Source organism: Saccopteryx bilineata, chromosome 12 (assembly GCF_036850765.1).
Source record: "Saccopteryx bilineata isolate mSacBil1 chromosome 12, mSacBil1_pri_phased_curated, whole genome shotgun sequence".
Lineage (NCBI taxonomy): Eukaryota > Metazoa > Chordata > Mammalia > Chiroptera > Emballonuridae > Saccopteryx > Saccopteryx bilineata.
Window position 1 is genome coordinate 40,927,694 of NC_089501.1, and position 25,641 is coordinate 40,953,334.

The 25,641-nt window shown below is 42.0% G+C and overlaps 1 protein-coding gene across 1 annotated transcript; it reads left to right on the forward strand.

Annotated features, from left to right (window-relative positions):
- The first annotated feature begins 2,563 nt into the window (after window positions 1–2,563).
- On the forward strand, window positions 2,564–24,060 carry RAB32 (RAB32, member RAS oncogene family). The gene is made up of 3 exons (XM_066248312.1): window positions 2,564–2,933; window positions 16,412–16,689; window positions 23,562–24,060. Exons 1-3 carry the CDS (start codon window positions 2,684–2,686, stop codon window positions 23,709–23,711), a joined length of 678 nt encoding a protein of 225 aa, XP_066104409.1. The 5' UTR covers window positions 2,564–2,683; the 3' UTR covers window positions 23,712–24,060.
- The last annotated feature ends 1,581 nt before the right edge of the window (window positions 24,061–25,641 follow it).

A 25,641-nucleotide genomic window follows, 5' to 3' on the forward strand; every position in this document is an offset into this window, starting at 1 on the left:
ATGTTCTCCTTTCCCCCACTAAGTAGAGGGTATTTTTCTCACTCAGTTGATGTTGGGCTAGGACAACAAGGCCAAAAACATTATGTGCAGAAGTGAAGGTGCATTGCTTCCAAACCAAAGTCTTAACAAGCGCATGCGTTTCTCTTTGCTTTCTTGAACATCTGCCATTTGAGAAGTGGATGGGCCAAGGAAGATGAGAAATACATGAGCAGATGACCTTCATCTACAAGTCCAGCCAAACCTTGCAGAACATCAGTCAACTACAGACTGGTGAGCATTAAATGCTTGTTTTTGTGTAGCACTGAGCTCTAGAAAAGTTTGTTGACTAATATGCAAAAATATATATAATCATCAATACAAAAAAGGCTCAATCTAAACGTTTACACAACCAGACAATAGAAGATTCACAAAGAAAATAAAAAATAAGGGAGAAAATATAGAAAACAAATATTACAAGAATAATTGTGAGAATTGAGTAATATTTATATAAATCTCCATATTAAAATGGCCCAGTGAGTACAAAAAGATCCCCACTAAAACAAATTTTATGAAATTTCAGAATACCAGGGATAAAAAGAATGATTACAGCTTCCAGACAAAATAAACAGGTTACATGTGAAAAGATGTCAATCAGAATGGCATTGGATTTAATAGATCAGTGCTGAAAACAAGAAAGCATTTAATGAATAAATGCTTTTGAAATTAAAATTGAGAAGGTAAAAATTCTAATCTAGAACTATATAACTATTCAAACATAAAATCAAGTGTTTTCAGGCATGGAAGGACTCAATGATTGTCAGTTACAATGAGGCCAGCAGGGTAAGCAGCCACATTAGTTTATTAAAGGAAGACACCAGGGGATATTGACTTAGATGTTTCTAAATATTAGGGAGGAGGACACCTTCTATTCAAGCAAGATAAGCCTTTATTTTTTAAAAATAAAAGCCTTCAGCCTGACCAGTGGTGGCACAGTGGATAAAGTATTGACCTGGGATACTGAGGTTCCAGGTTCAAGCCCTGAGGCTGTTGGCTTGAGTGCAAGCTAACCAACTTGAGTGCGGGGTTGCTGGCTTGAGCTTGGGATCATAGACACGAGGCTATGGTCTCTGGCTTAAGCCCAAAAGTCACTGGCTTGAAGCCCAAGATTGCTGGCTTGAGCCAAAGGTTGCTGAGAAGCAATCAATGAACAACTAAAGTGCCGTAACTACAAGTTGATGCTTCTCATCTCTCTCCCTTCCTGTCTCTCTCTTTCTCTCTCTGACTCTATCTCTCTCTTGTGCTTGCTAATAAATAAATAAATAAATAAATAAATAAATGCCTTTAACACTCCCTACTCCTCTTCAATCAATTCTTAGAATTTATCTCAGAGCCTGTACCAGCTGAATGCTTAAAAAGGCACTGACGCTCACTATAAAAGGGATATACGATTGTGTTCAAGACCCTTCCTCTTCTTCCTCAGATTCACTCCTTCATTTAAACACTAAAAGGTTATCTGTCCTTTATTAAGTCAAGCCATTCTACCATTCCATTTCACCTCTTCTAGAGTAGGCCCTAGAGTTCACTGTAGTTGCTATTTACAATAGTCAAGATTTGGAAGCAGCCCAAGTACCCATCAGTAAATGAGTGGTTAAAAAGCAGTGGTACATTTACACAATGGAATACTACATAGTCACAAAAAAGAAAGAAATCTTACCGATGGCAACAGCATGGATGGACATGGAGAATATTACGCTAACTGAAATAAGCTAGTCAGAGAAAGATAAATACTATTACGATTTCACTTATATGTGAAATCTAATGAACAAAATTAACAATCAAAATAGATATAGACACATAGATACAGAGGACAGACAGCCATAAGAGGGGAGGGGGGTTGGGAGGTGAAGGGATTAAGCAAAAAGAAAAAAAAAGCAACTCAGACACAGAAAACAGTAGGGTGATTATCGGAGGGGAAGGGGGCAGGGCAGGTAAAAGAGGAAAGGGGGGCTAAACGCGGCTGGAAGGAGATTAGACTTTGGACGGTGAACACACAATGATATATTATAGAATTGTACACTTGAAACCTATTAACCAATGAAACGCCAATAGATTCGATTAAAAAAAATCTATTTCAGCCACAAAAAAAGTTTAATAAAGTGGCCCTAGAGGTAAAACTAAGACAGTGATCTCCAAGTATCAAACACTTTCAGGACAGACACAGCCACAGAAAGAGGTCTATTCCCAGGCCGGCGCCGGACCCCCTCTCCACCGCACGACCTCCCGTCCTTCCGCGCCCTGACCCAGAGCCTCGCGGAGCTGGCTCAGTGGCCCCAACCCAGCAGGGTAGGTGGCTGACCCCGAGCCGCCTGGGTTCGCCGTGGCCCTCGCGGGTTCTGGGTGTGCCGGGGGCCTCTAGGGGGCGTGCGAGCTCCGAGATAGGAAGTCCCCGGAGTCTGGCCCGGCCTGTCCCGAGCGCAGGCGGCGACGAGGGGCGGCCACCTAGCCGGGACTTCCCCCGCCAGGCCAGCCCGACCCTTTCCCCGCCCCGCACGGGCGGCGAGCGGCGGCCGGTTCCGGGTCGCGTGACCGATCAGGCGGTGTAGCGGGCGCGGTCTCGGGAAGTTTCGACGGCCGGCGGGGACCCGGCGCGGGGCCGGAGCTCGGGAGAGAGCACCTGCCGGCTGGAGCGGGGCCGGGGGCGCGCATGGCGGGCGGCGGGGCGGGGAACCCGGGCCGGGGGGCGGCCGCCGCCGCCGTGCCCGAGACCCGCGAGCACCTCTTCAAAGTGTTGGTCATCGGCGAGCTCGGCGTGGGCAAGACCAGCATCATCAAGCGCTACGTGCACCAGCTCTTCTCGCAGCACTACCGGGCCACCATCGGGGTGGACTTCGCGCTCAAGGTCCTCAACTGGGACAGCAGGACGCTGGTGCGCCTGCAGCTGTGGGACATCGCGGGTAAGCGCGGGGCCGAGGCGCGGACGCGCGGGGACCCTGCGGCTGGGCGGGTGCAGCCTCCGGAAGGGGCGTCCTCCAGGTTCCCCTGCCGCCCGGAGCCCGGGACCACGCGGCTCCGCGCGCCCTTCTCGCCTCTTTCTCTGTCCTCAGCCTGGAGTCGCCCGAGCACGTTCAGAAGAGAGACTCAAGTCTCTGGGAAGGTGGAAAAGGATGTGGTCGGATGGAGTCCAGTGGGTCGGGACCATGGAACGGGCAGTAGTTGACTTTAACGGCAGGACAAGATAAATGCATAAATAACTAACCCTGGTTAGATGCTTCTGCTAAGGCAGTGGAAGGCCTTTTCTATTGAAGAGATGGGAAGGAGCCCTCGACTCCAGAGTTCTCTCGCCTGAGCCGAGAAGAGAGAGTCACAGAGAGGGCCTTTCCAGAAGTTTTACCTCTAATCACTGATTAGCTTAGAGTACACTCAGGCAGTGTAGCGGGAGGGGCCAGCTCCTCTCATTCAGCCTTGACATTCACTGATGAGAACTGAAGTTCATGACTTACTCCAAGTTCCACTTCCAGTTATTGGCATAACCAAACTGGAAACCAGGTTCCTTTTCAGAACGTTTTTCATCACCCACCCGGATCTAGACCGTTCCTTTTGAGTGGGACTCTGACTCCGCTCCTCGTTTACCATGCCGTGCGTTCCTAAGTCAGGTCACCCAGCTGAAGATCTGGGGAAGCTTCTCTTGAAACTTGATGTTCCTCCTTTCTCTCAACCCCTACTCCTGCCTCCCCTCCCCAAAATGTTTTCCTGGCGTTTGCTTTCAGGTGTCAGTTTGAAGCATATTACTACCCCCTGTTTGAGGGGGCACAGACACTCCTTGCTCTAGTTTATGAAAACTTGCACTCTGGGTAGTGTGGTGGGTGGGATGCAGGCATTAAAAAGGATGTTCACTTACGGAAAGTTTAAATGTGGATGTGGTAGCCAGAGTTACCCGGTTCAGTTGTTTTCGGTGTTAAGCTCAGCATTTGACTGCTAGTGTTCAGGGCTGGAGAGACGGTCCTTCATCCTACAGCTGCTGGAGCTGAAACCCATAGATAGTGTGGTCCCCAGCTGGTAGCACAAGGGGGTCGTGTGGAGACACAGATCTGTGAGCTAGATAGTGCTCTTTTCATGCAAAACTTAGTGCATGTGAAAAGTATTGAAGAATTATAACCTAGATACTCATTTATTTTAGAACAGACTTTTCTACCTGAAATAATGATACGTATATCATTTCTTCAGAGAAAGGGGGGAGGGTAGTCAGCTTTGGACTCTGCTTTTTAAAAAAAAATTTTGGTTCCAGAAAACCAAAAGTTCGTTTGAAAAGTCATCTTTTGAAGCCAGGGACTTCTTTCAAAACACTTCCTGCTACATAGAATACTTATGAACACTAGTATTGCCTTATGACTAGCCCCCATGGATTCTAACGGTTGCCTAACCATGTGATAATCATTCTCCCGGAATCTTCAGTGTGGCTGTGGATTTCCATGGAGATTTTAAACCCCCGCCTTGGAGGCTTGTTGACTTTGCATTAGTCTTTGTGTAAAATAATGTGTTAGTTAGCTGTTACATTATGATTGGATCTGACTGCAGGTCAATAAAAGATTTTTTATGGCATAGTTGTTTTTAAGCATCAAGGGAAAATGCTGCTACTTGGAGACTTGGGAAAGCAAAAACATTAGTAAGAGTTTTCTTCCTGGGTATCCCCCTCTTCTTTTTATATTCTTGAACAGACCTATGCAACCAGGTAGGGGCATAGCCTTTATTGGACTCTGGTACCTATCAGCCCAGATGGAATATCCTTGCACTTTTGCCTTTAAAAAAATAAACAAATAAATAAATAAATAACTTGAGCTTTGCCAGCAAGGAAAGCAGAATTTTAATATCTCCCAAAGGAATTTTTGGATATTAGATACATTCAACCCATACACACCAGCAGTGGACAAGATTAGAGGTAAACCTATGAGGCAATTGGAAATTATTAGGGTCACCTTATAAATACCTTATAAATAAGGTTTTTCAGAGATGGAGTCTTAATATATAAGGAAACTGGGAGACGAAAATAACTAGGCTTTAACTTAAGGTTTAAAGAGCTACATCATTAACTATGCTTGGTTTGGGTATTTGAGCAATTAATGAATCCTAGCTCATACCATTTGAATTAACTAGTAATGATGTAATGAAGGCACACTGGAGGCCACTCCAGAAAGTTCCCTCATGGCTAAACATATTTGCCTTATGTAGTAAAGAGTTGAATTATATTCAGATCTCAAAGGATAGACGTATTCCTTAATTGCACAATAGTAGGTTGAACTGGCCACTTGATATGACTAATTTAAGGTGTGGTATTATTACTAGTTAGTATTTCTGTTGTTGCTGTAGAGATGGAAAAGGTGGTAAAAAAATTATGTCTAGTCTCTATTTTTGCAAGCTTTGGCAAGTATGACAGGCAGGAATTGTCCAAATGTTTCCTACAGGCAATTTAAGCTAAACTCTTCAAGTTAAGAAAAATAGTGACTCCTGAATACAGGCCTTATGAATCTTCTTTTATTCAAATGAATGTGGCTTTAAAGTACAGATACAGTTTAATACAATTTTTATATTAGGCAATTGCTTTTTCTTATTTCATACTGCTGCTCAGTAAATATTGAAATGTACTAAAATATTGACATCTCCACTAAGATTTTAAAGAGTTGAGGTAAATATGCATACTAAGTTAAGATGTTTCTGATCTTTATTTATTATGTATTATAGGTGAAGTAGTATTTGGCTTACTACTTGTTATAAGTTTATTAACAACTTTAGGATTTTCCATGTAGGTTGAATGGCTGGTCTAAGTTAAAAGTTTTTTTATCTATTTAGATCTACTATAATTTAGTCTTTAGGGATTTATTGAAGTGACTTGTGTTTTTAGGAGAGTAAAATTTTTATCTCTACCCTCTTAGAGTTTTTATCTGGTCCTGAGAGTTAAATTGATGGAAGACTTAATATAAGTTCTTTTATTTACTTAACATAATCTTTTCTTTTTTTTATTAAGTGAGAGGCAGGGAAGCAGAGACAGACTCCAGCATGTGCCCTGACCCCTACCTGGTGATGCTTTGCCTGGCTAGGCCACAGCTCCATTGCTTAACAACCAAACTAATTTTAGCACCTGAGGCCTAAGCCATGGAGCCATCCTCAGTGCTCGGGGCCAACTTTGCTCAAGCCATTTGAGCCATGGCTGTGGGAGAGGAAGAGAGAGTGAGAGGTGGGGGTGGGGAGTGGTGGAGAAGCAGATGGTCGCTTCTCCTGTATGCCCTGACCAGGAATCGAACCTGGGAATTCCACAATCAGGCTGACTCTCTACCACTGAGCCAACTGGCCAGTGTCTAATATAAATCTTTTTTACATCACCCAATTGCCCTCATAAGAAAATGAAGACTCAAGTAGCAAAACCTAAATACTTTTATAGTAGGCTGAACAAAAAAGAGGCCTTCAGTTCATTTTGGGGGTGGCATATTCTGCCACCATTCACTTTTTTAGGATTAAAATTTCTTCCTAAAAATCTGAGTAATGCTCCTTTGGGCCATAGAACAAATCATAAACAACCAACTCTGAAGTTCATGTAAATATTATTTACCAAAGCATAAAATGCATGCTTGGAAGACATTTTAAATTATATAAACCATACTTGGAGTCACTTTTTTTTTTAATTTCCACCCTGAATTAGAATGTTGACCCTGATTTTCTTGTCCCATCTTGCATATTGCCAAGCAGTATACCTAGTGGTCTCTTGTCCAATTTCTTAACTTTCCTTTAACCCTTCATGAGCAAGAATCTGCAATATTACCTCCAATACTTTTTTGATTTTCAAAGCATCTGCCAGTCAGGAATTATTAGTGTTCTGTTTTTCTGTAAATAGGAAGAAGCAATGCTTTGAGGCACTCATTTGTTGGAAATTTTTCACCTTTGCCACCTCACGGCACACAGAAACTAATTACTGAAATTCTGCGGCACACCAAAAATACACTTTTGTCCATCTTATAAATAAAATAAGTATAATTTTGCTGTATTCATATCAGATGGCTGTTGCTGTGTTGGCTCTTGTCATTTTTTTGACAGTCTAAGGGAGAAGAGGCCACAGCCGCACCAGTCGAAAAGCACTAGGTTAGGTAGTTATTCGTAAACTGTGTCTTAAATAGTGAATGCTATATCACTTTCCCAGGGCTTATTGTCAGTCAGTAATTTCCAATTACTTAAGAACTCACCTATAGGGATTTTTAAAGCCTTCATTACCTATGACTCCCGTACAACCTTCCATCTTCAGTCTTATTCCGGATCACTTGCTTTGCTGAATCACAAGCAAAGCTTCCTGTCCCGTTTCCCATCTTTCAATGTTCCTTTCTTTGTGAGTCCTGAGACACCTTGGCGTGCCCCCGTCTGGACAGTGCGTTCACAGCTGCACAGGCAGGATGGTCAGCACAGTAACATATTTCCGTTACACGTATTAAAATTCCTAGATAAGGATATGCCTGTTGCCTTTCCTCTTCAGTTTGAATGTGTTACCATCCTTAGTTGGCTCAATGAACCCAAGCATAAAGACCATCAGGTTAGCAGTAGAGACCGTGGAGCCCTGGTAAGTACTAGAACTTCACTTTGCTCCCACCATTTGCCTGATCATTCTGTTGTTTGAATCAAATTATAACCTTTAGAGATCCCACAGTCTGAGTACTGTGGAGTATAGTAAGTGGACCGATAAAACATAGGTAATCAGTTGCATTGTACAGAGACATCTCATTTCTCTGAGATACAAGAACAATAAGCTATTAACAGTATAGCTGCCGATTTTGGGTTCACCGGTATCAAAACAATATAAACCCCTTGTCTACATTTGCAAATGTCTTCATCATCTCTAATTAGAGCACGTGACTCATATTTTGTACCCATTGTGATCATTATCATCTCTTTGTGTTATCAACCCAGGATTTTCAGTTATTATGCGTCTCTTCATTATGAAGCCCAGCACTTCCAACAAGGTCGACACTTTTTGTTTGGCTCCATCATTTTTTTGTGTGTGTGCATTTTGAAAGACTGTTTCCAAATTGCAGGCTTTTCTGAAGATAACAAAGCTGTCTGATGGTATAGGGTTTCAGAGCACACCCAGGAAAAGCAAGGGGATAATTACAGATGCTTGCTTGCTCTACTGCGTGACATCACTGTTTAAACCTGTAACCATGCATTAGTCTAGAGAAGCAGGGTCATTTTCAAATATATTTTCGGAGAACTTTTATCCATCGTGCAGTGCATGTGTTATCCTGACCTTCCAATTTTCTTGACCTCTCGATACGGAAATTTCAACGATTCTTTCTTCTATTTTAAAATGTTCCCAGGACTTTGTTTTCACTCAGGTCTGATTGGATGAACACGTCAGGAGACAACAGTCATTGAAAACAAAGTTTGTTACTTACAGTTCCCAAGAGGAGGGAGCAGGCCACACACCATGCAGGACCTCCTGTGGAAGCTAGTGTTGGTCAGTGGCAGAATGGCGAAGGGACAGCATCAGCAAGGGCCTTGATTGTGGTTTTTGCAGGAAGGAAGGGCAAGGCAGCGTAGACAAACTGAGCGAACTTCAGTTTGGATGGTTTGAAAGATTAGTGGACTCTGGGCCATAGGGTGGACTCTAGTTGTCTAATGCTGGCCATGGGGTGATTTAGGGCCAGAGATGGAGTCCCTTCTGTAGGGACTGAAACAGGAGACAGATGGAGGGTATGGACTCTGCATTGGGTTGATTTACGTATCAAAGACATGCTCTCAGCAAGTTGTCAGCTATCTCTAAGATCTAGCTAACCCAGGGAGGGTCACTCCCTTCCCTGGTCCACAAGACTCCCAAGATGTCAAAGCTTCATAAAATATAGAAAATAAAAAACACGATTAATACGTATTTATTAAAATAAACTGAAAGTACACTTGCAAAGAAGAAGACTTTGAAGGCCTTACATTTGTAACCCCAAAATAGCACACCCTTAAAATAGTGAGGATTTCATACTGGTGAAACAATTAATAGTGAGTGGGCTAAGCTGACATATTTAAGTTGTATGATGGTCACAGAGATTTTCTCTTGGATAGTGAAAGAAATGAAGACATAAATATGGGGAGATTTCTAGAGGACATAAAAGATCCAGAAGAAAAAAGTGTTTTAGAATTCTACTCAATTATATTTCCAGAAAGTTTTTTGACTTTTTTGCAATCCAGGAGACTAGGAATCTGTCATTTCTTCACTCTTCTTTGAGAGAGATGGACCACATAAAAATAAATAAATAGCAGGAGGTAGTTCAAGGATCTCTGTTGATCTTTTCATTGATACATGACCTTACTTTCTCTTCTCCCTATTCTTTACATTCACTTCTATCTAGATCGTAAGCATCTTCTGCAGTGATGTTTGATTGCTTCTTGAAATCAAGCTATAAACATTTATTGTAGTGTGATTATATGGTACCCTCTCCATCAGACTCATGTGAGGTGCTTAAAATGCAAATTCTTGCCCTGGCCAATTGGCTCAGCGGTAGAGCGTTGGCCCTGCGTGTGGAAGTTCTGGGTTCGATTTCCAGCCAGAGCACATAGGAAAAGTGCCCATCTGCTTCTCCAACTTTCCCCTTTCCTTCTCTCTATCTCTCTCTTCCTCTCCTGCAGCCAAGGCTCCACTGGAACAAAGTTGGCCTGGGCACTGAGGACAGCTCCATGACTTCCACCTCAAATGCTAGAATGGCTCAGGTTGCAACGGAGCAATGCCCCAGATGGGCAGAGCATCACCTCCTGGTGGGCATGCCAGGTGGATTCCGGTTGGGTGCATGCAGGAGTCTGTCTCTGCCTCCCTGCTTCTTGCTTCAGAAAAATACAAAAAAATAAAAAATAAAAAAAGAATAAAATGAAGATTCTTTAGCACAAGCTGTATCAACAAACTTGGCTTCCTCTGACAAACATTACCATGCATCTTGACTTACAAGAAAGAAGTGGATTCTCTCACTGACAAAGTATGTGGTTGGGCCATCCAAGGCTGGTAAGCAGAACCACAAAGTTTTCATGAACTAAAGCTGACATTTCACCATTCAGCTGCTCCTTGGCCGAATTCTGTGTCTTTGTGGTTCAATCAAATGTACATACCCTGCTGTGCAATACCAGGAAATCTATGTGTTTTTGTTCGTTTGTTTTAATTGTATGCATTACTTCCCCAAAAAAATTCTATGAAGGGATATTGGAGTAGACGACTAACAATCCTCCCTACTTAGCATATTAGAATTCCCAGAGGTGGGGCCTGGAAATTTGCAATTTACCAAGCCCCACGGGTGATCTGACTTATACTGGAATTGTGGGCAATTGTTCTGCCATTGGCTTTGTGGCACCCTGCGAGGAGACCCACTGTCTCTGCACCCAGCCTGCTGGCTCCCCAAGCTCCCTCAGCAGCTGCCTTCCAGGACCCTTATCCCTTTCTCTGTCTCGGGTCGTCTCCTCCTTATCTGTGTGGCTATCTCAAAAGCCCCCCTATGAGGGTGGCCTATGGAGACAAGGTATACAGGACGGACATGGTCCATTTCTTGCTCCTGTTGAATCAATTAGTTGAGAAAGGAAGCACTTATAGCTTAAACTTTTCTTTTTCTTTTTTTTTTTTCCTTTCTGAAGCTGGAAACAGGGAGAGACAGTCAGACAGACTCCCGCATGCGCCCGACCGGGATCCACCCGGCACTCCCACCAGGGGCTACGCTCTGCCCACCAGGGGGCGATGCTCTGCCCCTCTGGGGCGTCGCTCTGCCTTGACCAGAGCCACTCCAGCACCTGGGGCAGAGGCCAAGGAGCCATCCCCAGCGCCCGGGCCATCTTTGCTCCAATGGAGCCTCGACTGCGGGAGGGGAAGAGAGAGACAGAGAGGAAGGAGAGGGGGAGGGGTGGAGAAGCAGATGGGCGCTTCTCCTATGTGCCCTGGCCGGGAATCGAACCCGGGTCCCCCGCACACCAGGCCGACGCTCTACTGCTGAGGCAACCGGCCAGGGCCAGCTTAAACTTTTCAAACTATTGTGACTTTGGATACACATCCAAAAGATATTTTGATTTTACTCCCTACTTTAAATGGATTAAAATCAGCTGTTCTTTTTCCAGTCACCACAGAAGACCTAAATATTTGGACAAGACAGACCTTATCCTGGGACTAAATATCCCCAAAGCCCAGTCACCTCAGATTGTGAAAGGAAACACCCAGAGTCTGAGTTGACACGTATCTGGGACTCGGTAATATTGAGGGTTACTTTCTGATAATGCTGCTACTGTTAAGCCTAATCCGCAGGGACCCGAAACATTGAAGACATGAACAAAGTCCGTCGATTACACACCAAAGCTTTATTGTCTAGCTTGGCCAAGCAGCGGCAACTCCAACAGAAATCTAAGGGAGCGCGCGCCGGCCCTTTGTTCTACTTGGTTTTTATAGTTTTGTAAGTGGGAAGTACGGAAGCAAAAATTGTAATTAGGAGCCCCTTACCACTATTGGTTATAGTCATATGTCCTTTAACATGATAGGACCATGTTCAATTTGCAAGCCATACATTCTTTTGGAGAAAACAAAATTTACAAGTCAACACAATGGCAGAAAGATGTCTCTTTACATATTAAAAGGCATTCCTATATTTTCTAGTGTTCATCTGCTATCTCTCTGTCCAGAGTCACACGTGTTAACCACACGCATTTACATAGGAGAGGTAGTTTTTGTGGGGACAAATGCCCGCAAATGGTTCATAGTTATAAGAAAAGGTTTATTCTGGCTTTCCTCTTCCTGCACCTGGCTAGCCATTCACCCCTTTCCCCACAGGTGTGGTGGAATGTCAGGGAATCCATGTTTTCCTTCCCTTTGCATTTACAATACAATGCCAAGGGCCATCCTGGTTATGCCAATCACACAGTACAGAGACTATTCTCACAATTTCTCTGCACACCTTAACCCAAATTAATAAAATGTTCTCCAAGCCTCTTAAAATATTCATATGAACTCTGTAGTTTTTGGTACCTTACAACCCCTGCGGGTGAGGTAGCTCAGTGGCTCCTCCCTACCATCTCAAGAGCAGTGTATTTTCCTTTTAGTTTAGATATTGTCCTATTTTTTCTGTATTGAGTTTTGTTATTCTGCTTGACAAACAAGTTGAATATCAACCTCAAAAGGTGGCGTTGTGAGCAAACACGATGTTCTGTACATACACGATTTAACAAGCACTTTGCCTGCCTTTCCCTATCATGGTATTTCTCCAAATGGAACTATATTTCCAAATGGAAGCATAGATTCCCAGAGCTGGAAACTTGGTCTTTGACCCTCTCACATAATAATAGTTAAAATTTATTAAAAATTATTTTCTAGTCACTGTCATTCGATTTACTTTTATTCTCATTTACGTTTACAATAATCTAGAAAAAAAATGGGAATCATTCCCAGTTTACACACGAGTAAACTGAGACTCAAGAAGGTTAGGGGATTTTCCCAAGGCCTATACCCCTATGACTTGCAGAGATAGGACAGGGATTTAGATATTTCTGGCATCAAAGGTTTCCTTGCTATGTTATCTCCCTCTCATTTTAATATGATAAAAAAAAATCAGAGAAATGAACAGAATTGTGTAATATCATGTGACTCCTCTTACCCTCTTAGTATTAAATGGGGAAAGTCAGTGTATTTCAAATCTAAACTCAGACGGTGCTAATTTGATGTATTATCTTTTCAACTTCTGTTATTGAGAATGAGAGCCACTCCTCTGATGGAAAATTGTGCAAGCCAGCATGGCGGACATGCCAGGAGCAGCGCAGTCCGTTCATACTCACTTCACTTTATTGGTTTAGTATAATGGTAGTTCTTTAAGAAATTGTTTCCGCCTGACCTGTGGTGGTGCAGTGGATAAAGCGTCGACCTGGAAATGCTGAGGTCGCTGGTTCGAAACCCTGGGCTTGCCTGGTCAAGGCACATATGAGAGTTGATGCTTCCAGCTCCTCCCCTTTTTCTCTCTCTCTCTGTCTCTCTCTCCTCTCTCTCTCTCTCTCTCTCTCTCCTCTCTAAAAATGAATAAATAAATAAATAAATGTATCTTAAAAAAAATTAAAAAAAAAAAAAAGAAATTGTTTCACTTTTAACAATGCCTATTATTCTAGCATGTTAAATATTCAAGTATAACATAGGGGCAAGTTTCTAATAGCTTCATAAAGTAGTAGTACAATGAGTCATAAACTTGATGTCTAAATACAGTGAAACTCACGTGGCTACAAATTATAGCCTCTTACATATAAAACCCAAGACACAATTCAACATCACACTGTTACTTTTATCAGCTAGAAAACTTTTTAGTGGACATATCATTATCTTTTTAGAACTGATGATGGGACTTAAATTTTGACTGGGTCTTCATCTGTCAGCCAGCAACCATCTCAGCTTGTTAGAAGAGCTTCATTTCTGAAATGCACAGTGAGATTTCAGGATCTTTTTAAAGGATTTTACATGTTCTAACTAGAAGCTATACGTTTTCATCTAGTCACCCTGAGCAAGACTGTGTAGCTCAGTGGTTCTCAGTGGGTGGGGAAAAGTTAGCGTTTATGTTTGGAAAACTAAGCACTCGTTATCTCTTGTCACTTTGATTTGTTTGTCATTGTGAAATTCGTATTTTGAGTTTCAAATAACATTTAGAAACATTTATTAGATTATTTATCAAATGGGGGCATGAACATAACTTATTGAGACAAACTAAAGAATTCCATTGGTTAAAAATGACAAGAGCCTTACCTGTGTTGGCTCAGTGGATAAAGCGTCAACCTGGAAATGCTGAGGTTGCCGGTTCGAAACCCTGGGCTTGCCTGGTCAAGGCACATATGGGAGTTGATGCTTCCAGCTCCTCCCCCACTTCTCTCTCTCTGTCTCTCCTCTCTCTCTCTCTCCCTCTGCCTCTCCTCTCTAAAATGAATAAATAAAAAATAAATAAATAAATAAATAATAAAAAAATAAAAAATAAATAAAAAAATAAAAATGACAAGAGAAAGCATTTCTGGCCTGTGGTTTTGATAACGTTTCAGAGTGCAGTACTTTCCATTTTAAATAGGAGGGGGAACACTATCATGTTGGAAATTTGCATTCAATATAAAGAGATAAGGCAGAGTATTTCATTTTCTTTTCAAATTGGAGCATATAATCCTGGCAATATATTACTTCCGTTGTCTTGACTCCTTTTCAAGGTTATTGAAATTGGATACTCCCAAATATTAGATAAGCATTTGATCCTTTTGCCATGTGTACCTTAGGGTTCATCCATTTGGGTATGTAAGTTGTGCATCTTCAAATATCTTTGAACCTAGATGACTAGCACTGTGCTCTTTTTCTCTTTTCTCAATGCCAAGATGTAGAGTTATTATAAAATTCCGTCTTCTAGAGAAGGAAGTAACAGATCTTTTCGAAGGCTAAAACATTTTAAAGTTATTTGGAATATGCTGGCAATATGCCCACAGCAACATGGATGAAAAAGGCTGTCCCAGTTTGGGGGTTACTCATGTACTCAGGAGCAGGACATTTCCCTTAGCTGCCATGGGAAAGTCTGAGGGGACAGAGAGCAGGCGTTCACTTCTGCTGTCAGGCTACTGTCCCTGAGGAAAGCCTGCCTAGTGGTATTACCGTGGATCTGTTTGGAAACATGGGGGCGTATGTAGCAGTGGTAGGCCCTAGAAAATAGTTGGCTAACAAATCAGACAGCACATTGGATAAGCAGTTAGCTTCAAAAATTTGAGTAACTTTATTTTTTCATCTATAAAATAAGAAAGGTTGGACTAGATGGTATGCATTGTCATCTTCTCATTATAATATTGCCCATTTAAGTGGCTTGTTCAGAAAACAGGAACGGTTTTTCCCCCTTTAGTAAGAAATGGCCACAGCACTGGTCAAAGAAGATGGTGTTATTTAAGAGTTTGCCCACCATCTGAACTATTGATACTTCTGCAGACCTATAAAGAGGAAGGTCTCCCAGGTTCTGCTGAGTTTCCATATTACTCAAAGCTTTAATTTTTAACATAAACATACTACACAAAACAAACCTTATGCAACTGTGTTTGTAGGTAATAGCTGCAGACTTGCTTCGTTACCCAGTCCTCTCCTGTCATGGGACACAACCCAGGCGCATTCAGCAATGCAGGAAAGTCCTGCATTTATGTATTTGTGGGAAGTAGAATCCCAAAATAATAAAGATTTTTTTGGATGAAACTTAACCTGATTATTTTATTCTTCCATTATTCCATTAAGCAATATCTAAAATTATATGATGGCATAGTAGAATTTGGAGATGAAAGTACTAATTTGGAGTAGTTTTGCATTTGTCACTATCAATAAAATGTAGATAAGGCGTGTTTTTCATCATGTGTCTTAATAGGAAAGTGTCCTATCATAGTAATTCTATCATTGGTCATAGTTCTTAATCTTAGATTAACATTGACTGTCACTCACTTTTCCTTAGTCCTCTACTGAGTAACTTGACCAATTGAAGGTATAAGCTTTGAAAGTCAAGGCAACTGCAAGGTAGCTCAGAATGGCTGGCGTCATATTTCCATAGGTATGTGGGAATCAGAGGACCCAGGTTTGAGTCCCAGCTGTTTTAGTTAGTGCTACCAGAGTCCTGTTCAAGCAGCTGTTTGTGTGTGTTTTCATCTGTTGAATGAAGATAAAGACCCTTCCTATGTCAAAGAGTAGTATGCTATCAGATAGAAGGAGAATGCTTTGCAAAGTCCTATATATGTTTAGCAATAGATATTTTCTGAAGGTTTTTAACCTATTACATTATTTTAAAAGTACAGTATTTGAAGAACTCTATAATTGATCTTTCCTTTAATAGTATAAAACCACTGTGCCACTCTACGTTCTAAAATAGCAGGTTTGCATGTTGCGCCTCCTTAGAGGAGCATAATCTTGCATATCGAGTCAAGAGCACGTGGAGATGTGAAGGCTAGATGAGTTAAGAACATGAGCTCCTTTATCTCATGTCCAGTCCTACAAGTTTTGGCTAGCCTTTAACCCACTACACTTATCTTCTTCTGGCAAACTTCCTTTTCTCCTATTCTTGTCTCTTCTTCCTCCACTCCCAGTTTTCTCTTTCCTTTAGTACCTCTCTTCTCTTAGACCGAGGGGAGAGGAAGAGGATGGACTCTTTAGCTTTATGTGCTGCCATCCGGATGGTTACAGAGAGTGTTGTAAGTGCGCAGAACAGAAACAAGTCACTTGTGTACTCAGACCACATGATCAGCCACTTCTGCTCTGTGAGTCAGTTCTGTGTGTATGTCCTTAATCTCACCAGTTTGTGTTGCGTGGAATGGGAGAGATGTGTTTTATAGCATTATTCTTAGGGTCCAGGGGGTCATATCTAAACAGAGACTTTGTCTAAATTAGGAGTTTTTAACCTCTGACTTTGTGTGTTTCCAGGGCAGGAGCGGTTTGGCAACATGACCCGCGTCTACTATAAAGAAGCTGTCGGTGCTTTCATAGTCTTCGATATATCGAGAGGTTCCACGTTTGAGGCAGTCTTAAAATGGAAGAGTGATCTGGACAGTAAAGTCCATCTTCCAAGCGGCGGCCCTATTCCTGCTGTTCTCTTAGCTAATAAATGTGACCAGAAAAAGGACGGTGGCCAGAATCCTTTCCAGATGGACCAGTTCTGCAAGGAACATGGCTTCACTGGATGGTTTGAAACCTCCGCCAAGGTGAGATCTGCTTATCCACTCTGTTGTCAACTTGTAAATCTGAGCTGTAGCTGTAAACTGTTTAGATGGATTGATGTGAGTGGTTGTTGAAAGTCTGGGGAAAAGTGCATCATAGCATGGGTATGTTACAGCTTCTTTCTGTCAACCGCAGGGATCTGTCCAAAAATGGTTAGTGGGGAGGTAAACGGAGGGACCGATTTCACATTAAAACAAAAATGAGCTATTATTCAGAGCAAATAACAAACATCGTTTCCTGTGAGTTTGAGTCTTTAAATGAAGTCTCATGCACCTAGAGTTTATGGGGTGAAGCCCAAGCATTTTTATTTTTAAGGAAACTTGGGGTCATGTCCCTGGTGAAGATGTAGTTCGTGTGCTAGACTGACAAAGGCATCGACAAGGTTGGAGAAAAGATGAATTTGGGTGATGTTTGAATGAATTTGAACAGAAGGAACATATCTGTATTTGTGACATGCTTCTTCATGAATAGTAGAGTAAAAATTTTTTTTTACTTATTAAGCGAAGCAGGAAAAAAAATGTGTGTTTTTTTTTAGAAAAACCAAAACACATAACTTGGATGTTGAAAATCTTAACAGCCTAGACATGCAAGAAAGTGAAGATGGAAATCAAAAGCACAAAATAATGGAGAGTGGAAGGTGCTTGTTATGTGTGTTGGACGGTTCACTTTAGAGGTCAAATAAAGGCTTATGTAAGAATAATGAAATGTTTGAGAAATTCTCTGATGATGGCCAACTCAAAACCACAGGCCTGGGGTAATCCTAACACGGTTCCAGGTTTTAGTATGTCTTCTGTGAATTTCGTGTGTGTGTTTGTGTATAGTTATGTATATGTATGTATGTATTTTAGAGAGAGAGGGACAAACGGACAGGAAGGAAGAGAGATGAGAAGCATCAACTTGTAGTTGCTTTACCTTAGTTGTTCATTGATTGCTTTCTCATATGTGCCTTGACCAGAGGACTCCAACTAAGCCAGTGACCCGTTGCTTAAGTCAGCGACCTTGAGTTTCAATCCAGTGACCTTTGGGCTCAAGCCAGCGGTCATGTCTATGATCCCATGCTCAAGCTGTATGAGCCCACGCTCAAGCCGGTGACCTCAGGATTCAAACCTGGGTCCTCAGTATCCCAGGCTGATACTCTATCCACTGCGCCACTGTCTGGTCAGGCTTTTGTGTATATTTTTTAAAAAGCATTATTCCTCCTTATCATCTACATACTACTAGGTTGTTTTTAGGATTACCAGAAAGCCACCCTAAAACTGGAAGATTATTTGCTGACACAGATGGTCAGAATAATCAAAGCAAAGTAGGAGAGCCTGACCTGTGGTGGCACAGTGGATAAAACGTCGACCTGGAAATGCTGAGGTTGCCGGTTCGAAACCCTGGGCTTGCCTGGTCAAGGCACATATGGGAGTTGATGCTTCCTCTCTCTCTCTCTCTCCTCTCTAAAATGAATAAATAAAATAAAATAAAATAAAAATAAAAAATTAAAAAAAAAAAGCAAAGTAGGAGAGACTGCACACAAAAAACCCGCTCTGAGGCAGAGCAATGATGGAGTCCCCAGGGCAAAGGTGTCTACTGGAGGCAGAGGTGTTCACTCCCGAGCTGAAGACTATTTGTTTAAATAAATACATTCTAGCATCTTCAAGTTTAGTTTCATAAATAAAAGTAGCGGCAGAAGAGAGATGACGCCCGGAAAGAAGCTGCATCGCCACTTGGCCAGACAGGAAGTAGGAAATCACAGAAGGGAAGGTTCTACCTGGTGGGGCTCGTTTTGGAAGCCACGCCCCGTCTCCTCTATCCCGCGATTCGCTGACTTCCTCACTTTGTTGGAGAAAAATTAATGGTATGGTGTAATATTGAATACAGCACGAAATTTGGCAGAGATGATGTATCTATCACAGATAAAATTTCCTGTTTAGGTTTTATTTGAATTTATCATTCAAATAACAAATCCAAATGTGTCCCCAGAATCTAGATGGAAGATCTGTGAACATTTGTGCCATGTGGCCTGCCCTTTGAGACTAAGTCATCAGCTTTGTTGTACAGGGGTGGGCAAAAGTAGCTTTACAGTTGTGACTGTGTGAAACACAGAGTTTATTTTTGCATTATTATTTATTAATTATTATATTATTTCCCATATGAACAACTGTGAACCCGACTTTGCCCATGCCTATGTTTGTAGATGGCATCACATAAAGCAGGGGTCAGGAACCTATGGCTCGCGAGCCAGTTGTGGCTCTTCTGGTGGCTGCATCTGGCTCGCAGACAAATCTTTAATAAAAAATAATAATAATGTTAAAAATATAAAACATTCTCATGTATTACAATCCATTCATTTCCTGCCACTCATGTTCATGGTTGCAGGTGGCTGGAGCCAATCACAGCTGTCCTCTGGGACAACACCAAATTTTTATTGAATAATGCCTAACATACATGGGTCGTTTTATGGCTCTCACGGAATTACATTTTAAAATATGTGGCGTTCATGGCTCTCAGCCAAAAAGGTTCCCAACGCCTGACATAGAGGGATGAGGAGGAAATCATTGGTTAAGAGTAAAAGTTTCAGGCATGTGCTGTGCTTTCCTATTAATATCTGAGGAGCTGGATCTCCTCAGTAGTAAAGCAGGAGTGTTGCAAGGCAATCACAGTCATGTAAAATGTAGGTTAGAAGTTTTAGTCAAGGCTGGAAGTACTGTCCAAGTGACACTAACACCTACTCTTCTGAGCTGGCCAGCAGCTGCCTTCAAATCTAATTACTGCTTAAATTCCAGTGATCTGAATTCTAATAGAACATAGCTGAAATGACATTTTTGAATTTATGAATTTCATCTTTTCACCTCTGTGGCGAATAATGGCTTCCCAATATGAAAATGTGTGACTAATTATACTACAACATGGGGATTTTTGTTCCTAATCAATTGCTACTACATGCAGTTACAGAGCATAATTACTTGATATACTGGGGACAGTGGGAACTGAATGGCATTTGGACAAAGATCTATATTTTAATTAAAGTTAATACTTGTCTTGAGAATGGAAGTAAAATATCGTGTGTTGATGCTGGAAAAGATACTTTAATAAATGGCCCAGGACTTGCAGGTTTCTTGCTGTCTGAGAGAGGTGTAACAACCAAGGGAGAGGGCTGGAATGAACTCGAAGGATTGGATTGGAATTGGAGAGATTGTATAAATGTAATACTATATATCTACATACAATAACCCCTAATTTCTGTGAACAGTATACAGTATGTCCATAAAGTCATGGTGCACTTTTGACCGGTCACAGGAAAGCAACAAAAGACGATCGAAATGTGAAATCTGCACCAAATAAAAGAAAACTCTCCCAGTTTCATACCTATTCAGTGCAGTTCGATGTGGGCTCACACACAGATTTTTTAGGGCTCCTTAGGTAGCTATCCCGTATAGCCTCTACAGACTCGTCCCTGACTGATGGCCTACCAGAACGGGGTTTCTCCACCAAACTGCCGGTTTCCTTCAACTGCTTATTCCACCGAGTAATGTTATTCGTATGTGGTGGCCTTCGTTGTAAACGCGCCTATATTCACGTTGCACTTTGGTCACAGATTCAAATTTAGCGAGCTACAGAACACACTGAACTTTCCTCTCTACTGTCCACATCTCGACTGGCATGGCCGTGGGCTGCTCCGCTGTATACAATCATCATCTGCGCATGCACACATGCTGCCACATCATCCCACAGAAACTGGGAGGGTTTTCCTTTTATTTGGTGCAGATTTCACATTTCTATCGTCTTTTGTTGCTTTCCTGTGACCGGTCAAAAGTGCACCATGATTTTACGGACACACTGTATATACACTTTGTGTACAGTTCTGTGATTATGTGTGGGTATCTATACATACATGCACACACTGTAGATGGATAGAGAAAGGGAAACATAAAAGTAGGTACTGATGTGTTTATGGACACACATGTCTGCGCCCAGCACTTAGAAGCAACGACACAACAGAACCAGTGAGCTTACTGAGCCCTCAGTAATTTTAAATATTGCTGTTCTCCAATGAAAGGAACTGGGGCTTCCTGGAGAAAGGACTGATTGCAGGGCTGTGGGACAAGGAAAGAAAAGACGTGCCTGAGATATTCTGTGGAGCCAGAGAGCACGGAACTCACGAAGACTGTGAGGGAGACAAGTCAGAAAGACACGACACCCTCCAATAGGTGCTCCGAAATCTAAGACAATTTGAGCAACAAAGGAAATAATATTGTAATGGGTTTAATCCACAGAATAACGTAATAACCCATGATGTGCATAAGCAAATGACTAAATACGTGGGAGAGAAGAGAAAGTTCTCCCGAAGAGTAGAAGTTCGGCTGATACACGTAGAAGGAATGACGGAAATAGAAAATCACCGTTAAACACCACAGTAATGATTGTTTTTAGGGAAGAATTGATTGATGCTAAAATTAATGGGGAAAAGTATGGTAGAAAATAGAACATTTACATGGTTTACTTACGAAGTACAAAGGGAAAAAGGAACTTTTTCAGTGGAGAAACTGGCAGACAAGACCTTAAGCAGGTGTGCCTCAGGCACTGAGGACCGTCACTCAGGCCATTCTCCTGTAAGAAATCCACAACTTGAACTCAATGATAAGGAGGCATCAGGCAGACTCCGGCCATTGCTAAGACTGTCAAGGTTGAGAAAGTAAGGAGACTGAGGAACCATTCCAGATTAAAGGAGACAAGGAGACATGACCACAAAGCTCACCTTCTCAAGTTAATCAGAAATAGGACGATGGGACAATTGTTATCATTTGAATGAGGGTGATAGATTAATACTGACAGTAATACTCTCTAATTTTCTGATTTTGATAATTGTACTTCAGTTACCTAAAAGTTAACATTTGAGGAATATGAGCAAAAGGTGTATAGGAATTTTTACTATTTTTGCAATGTTTTTGCAAATAAAATTATTTAAAAATATTAAGTTGATATTTTAGAAATCACAAATTTTGCTATGTGTTACTTATTGTGTATTTGATGACAACTTATAAATCTGTAACACAAATGTGACAGCTCCTGATTACTTAGGATAACCTTTAATGGACATCACACTTAAAGCATTGTTTCAGGTTAGTTTACATGTGACAACTGAAAGTAATAATCTGAACTAATAATATGGGAGAGGGGCATGAGAACTATACAAATCAACTAAAGTCTAACGAAGTCAGGTCAGGGGCGTGCTGTGTGCTGCCTGACACGGAGCTCGGCTGACCAGAGATACAAGCAGACCACAAAGAGCTCTGGAGAAAGAAAAGTTCTGCAAAGAGTAATAACTACTCACCTATACTGCACTGCTTACCCAGACCGCAAAGGGAAAACAAAACACAAGACCACAAAATATACATTGTAAAGGATAAAGTTAACTCCAACCTTTTTCACTCTCTATGTCCCCATATCAACAATTTTCTATAGAAACTGCAAACAGATATAAGCTCAACCACTGGAGATGGTTGGGGGTTTCTCTTGCTTCTCTTGTGAAGAAGGAGGGCCTGCTACTACTCTGTGGAGTGGCTTTTCTTGCTTGTCCTCTCTGCTCAGTAAAACCTGCCTTTCCACTTGAATCTCTTTGTCTGTAGGGCTCGGTCTTGAATTCCTACCTGTATGAAGCCAAGAATCCCTCTGGCATTGCTCAGAGGTGGGGACCAACATGATGGATTTATCCTATTTTAATGTGGTGGAATCCCACTGACATTTTTCTTCGTACTGTCTCCTGAATACTTGAACTGAATGTTCAAGGGCAGGGATAATTTGCATTTCAGTGCTTTCATTTGTGTGAGTGGCAACCCAGAGTGCGATGAAGATTTATTTGCAACCACCAAAATACACTGCTCACAAAAATTAGGGGATCAGGGAACGTGCAGATACTGCAGTACTGTCAGCCTGTTTATTGCATAGTGCATTTTCACCAATGAAATAAAAGTTAGTTTTGCATCTCGTCTACATAATTGAACAACTTTGACTTGTCGTTTGCTTTTCTGATGTTTTTAATAAAAAAAAATCAAATGCTTTTTTTTAATCTCTTCATATTCATTTTGAAATATCCCCTTATTTTTGTGAGGAGTATAGTTCCTTGAAACTCAGTGGCAAAAGTTTAAAAGAAGAACGTCAAAAAGGGTGATTCTGCCTGACCTGTGGTGGCTCAGTGGATAAAGCGTCCACCTGGAAACACTGAGGTTGCCAGTTCAAATCCCTGGCTTGCCTGGTCAAGGCACATATGGGAGTTGATGCTTCCTGCTCCTCCCCCTTCTCTCTCTCTCACTCTCTATCTCTCTCTATCTCCCCCCCTCCTCTCTAAAATGAATACATAAATTTAAAAAAAGGTGATTCTTCGTAAGAGAAGAGAATTCCTTAGCCACAGTACTCAATGGCATTGAACTCTTGGCAAACACTTTGGAATTGGAGAGGGTGATAGCTGGCGTACTTATAATGCCCCCTTGGAGGAATTTTCCTACTTCCCATTAATACTATTTTTTAAAAATTGAATATATTGGGGTGATACTGGTTAACAAAATTATACAGGTCTCAGACGCCCAGTTCTACATCACATCTCTGTACACTGTGTTGTGTAGCCATCGCCCCGAGTCAAGTCTCCATCCATCACCATCTAGCCCTCCTTGACCCTCCTCCGCCTCCCCACCGCACCCCTGGCACTCACAACACTGTTGTCTTGTCCATGAGTCTCTTCTCTTTTTCTTTTTGCTCAAGCTTTCCTTCTTCTCACCCAACCCCTTGGCCCCACCCCCCCACACACAGCTGTCTGCTTTCTTCTGAGAATTAATCCACAGAATTGATCCTGTTCCTTATTTCTGCTTTTCAGGATAACATAAACATAGAAGAAGCAGCCCGGTTCCTAGTGGAGAACATTCTTGTGAACCACCAGAGCTTTCCTAATGAAGACAACGATGTGGACAAAATTAAACTGGAACAGGAGACCCTGAGAGCAGAGAGCAAATCGCAGTGCTGCTGACATGGCCTCGCCTCCCCTCATGCTTCCAGGATGTGGGATGTGACCTGACTTGATTTCTCCATTTGGAGCCAATTCCTGAGAATGGATTAAGGTGGTGGCTGTGCCGCTCTGAGGGTCTTCCCTGAGCTGTGCTTTCAAATGACAAAGATGGCGCCCCTGGGAGCCTACGCTCAAATAGGGTGTCGATGGTGTAGTCCTAATAGTGGCCCTGACGTTAACGTGAACACTTAGTCTTCTGTTGTTACTGCCATCAGATTCAGGGTAATGTTTACATCCTTCTTAACATCTCTTAAAATGATGATGTAAGCACTGGGGTGCTAATAAAACTCTCCGTGCAGTCTTACAGTAATTATATGAGTCTGTATTTTTGTGTTCCATCTTCATTTTGAAGAAGACATACATTTAGATGTTTAGCCACAGAAGGCTTGAAGTTTCTAGTCAACAATTGTTTTTTCAAGACGTCTCTCTAACTGGAGCTAGTCTTTTCCAATCTATAATAGTCATGGTCAAGGAGAGAATTTATTTCAAAGCACATACAATTATACCCAATATATAGTATGAGCTGTGACAGAAACTGACTCATTTGTGCTTTTATATAAAGTTTTGGGCATTTAAACTATAATACATGAGAAACTGAAATCTGGCTCACAATATTTGTATTACCATTCAACCAAATTAAGAACAGAATAAATATGTTGACTGAAATGTTTGTTTTGAATTAATGTTCTGCAAAAGTAATATGGGATATACTATTATGCCTCAGAAAACTTTGTGTCTGTTTGTCAGTGTAGGTGTCTAGTTAGTTATTAACTTAAGAGAAAGGAGCAAAACTGGCTCAGCCTGGTTAGGTCGAGGAGCTACGGCTTCACAGACACCCCACGGGACAGCCACAGGCAAGAAAGCCCAGCCTCCAGTCTCCTTGGGGAACACTCCCATTCGCCCAGCCTAGGCGAATGAGAAACTCCTTTGCTGGACGCATGCACAGGAGAAGCCAGATGACCACGCAAAACTTTGAGGCATGCGCAGTAAAAGCCAAGATGGTGACCACAGGGAAAGAGTTTAGCCTGGAAAAATGTGGGGAAAAGACCAGATAGGATCAGGACAAAAACCCCCGAAAGATCCAGAAAAGTGATTGGATAGAGGGAGGCACCAGCATAGCCCTGGAGAAATCCAAGAAAGATTGCATAGTTTGTAAGAAAGCTTACACCTCCTAAATGCAAGGAAATGCAATCAAAGTTGAACAAAGGCCTGAGGAGTGCTGTCTCCCTTTAGCAGGTGATCACAGTCCGGCCCGGAACGGAGACTAAGCTCGACTACAGGAGCCTGGGATGTTGGGCTAATGGCATGGCTTCTGCGGGTCCTGGCCTTCCTCCTGGGCTTGGTGGGCCCAACTGGGGGCCTGCAGCTGCAGGGGCTGGACTTCTTCCATAGTGAGATGGAGCTGGGCCACCCGGTCATGGATGAGACATCCGGCACAGTGTATGTGGGGGCAGTCCTTTGTTCTCGCTTCAATAAATTATATCACTTGTCTCTCTGCCTCCGTGCCTCCCAACACTTTATATAAAAGTACAACTTAGGCCTGACCTGTGGTGGCTCAGTGGATAAAGCGTCAACCTGGAAATGCTGAGGTCACCAGTTCGAAACCCTGGGCTTGCCTGGTCAAGGCACATATGGGAGTTGATGCTTCCAGCTCCTCCCCCCTTCTCTCTCTCTGTCTCTTCTTCTCCTCTCTAAAATTAATAAATAAATAAAAAACTTAAAAAAAAAGTACAACTTAGCCAGTTGCTGTCACAATTCATACTATAGAACCTCAGATATAACCTTATGTGCTTTGAAATAAATTCCTTCCTTGACCATGACTATTACAGATTTGAAAAGACCAGTCCCAAAGTATAGAGCAAAGAAAACTCTCCATTTTAAAGGAAGTTAG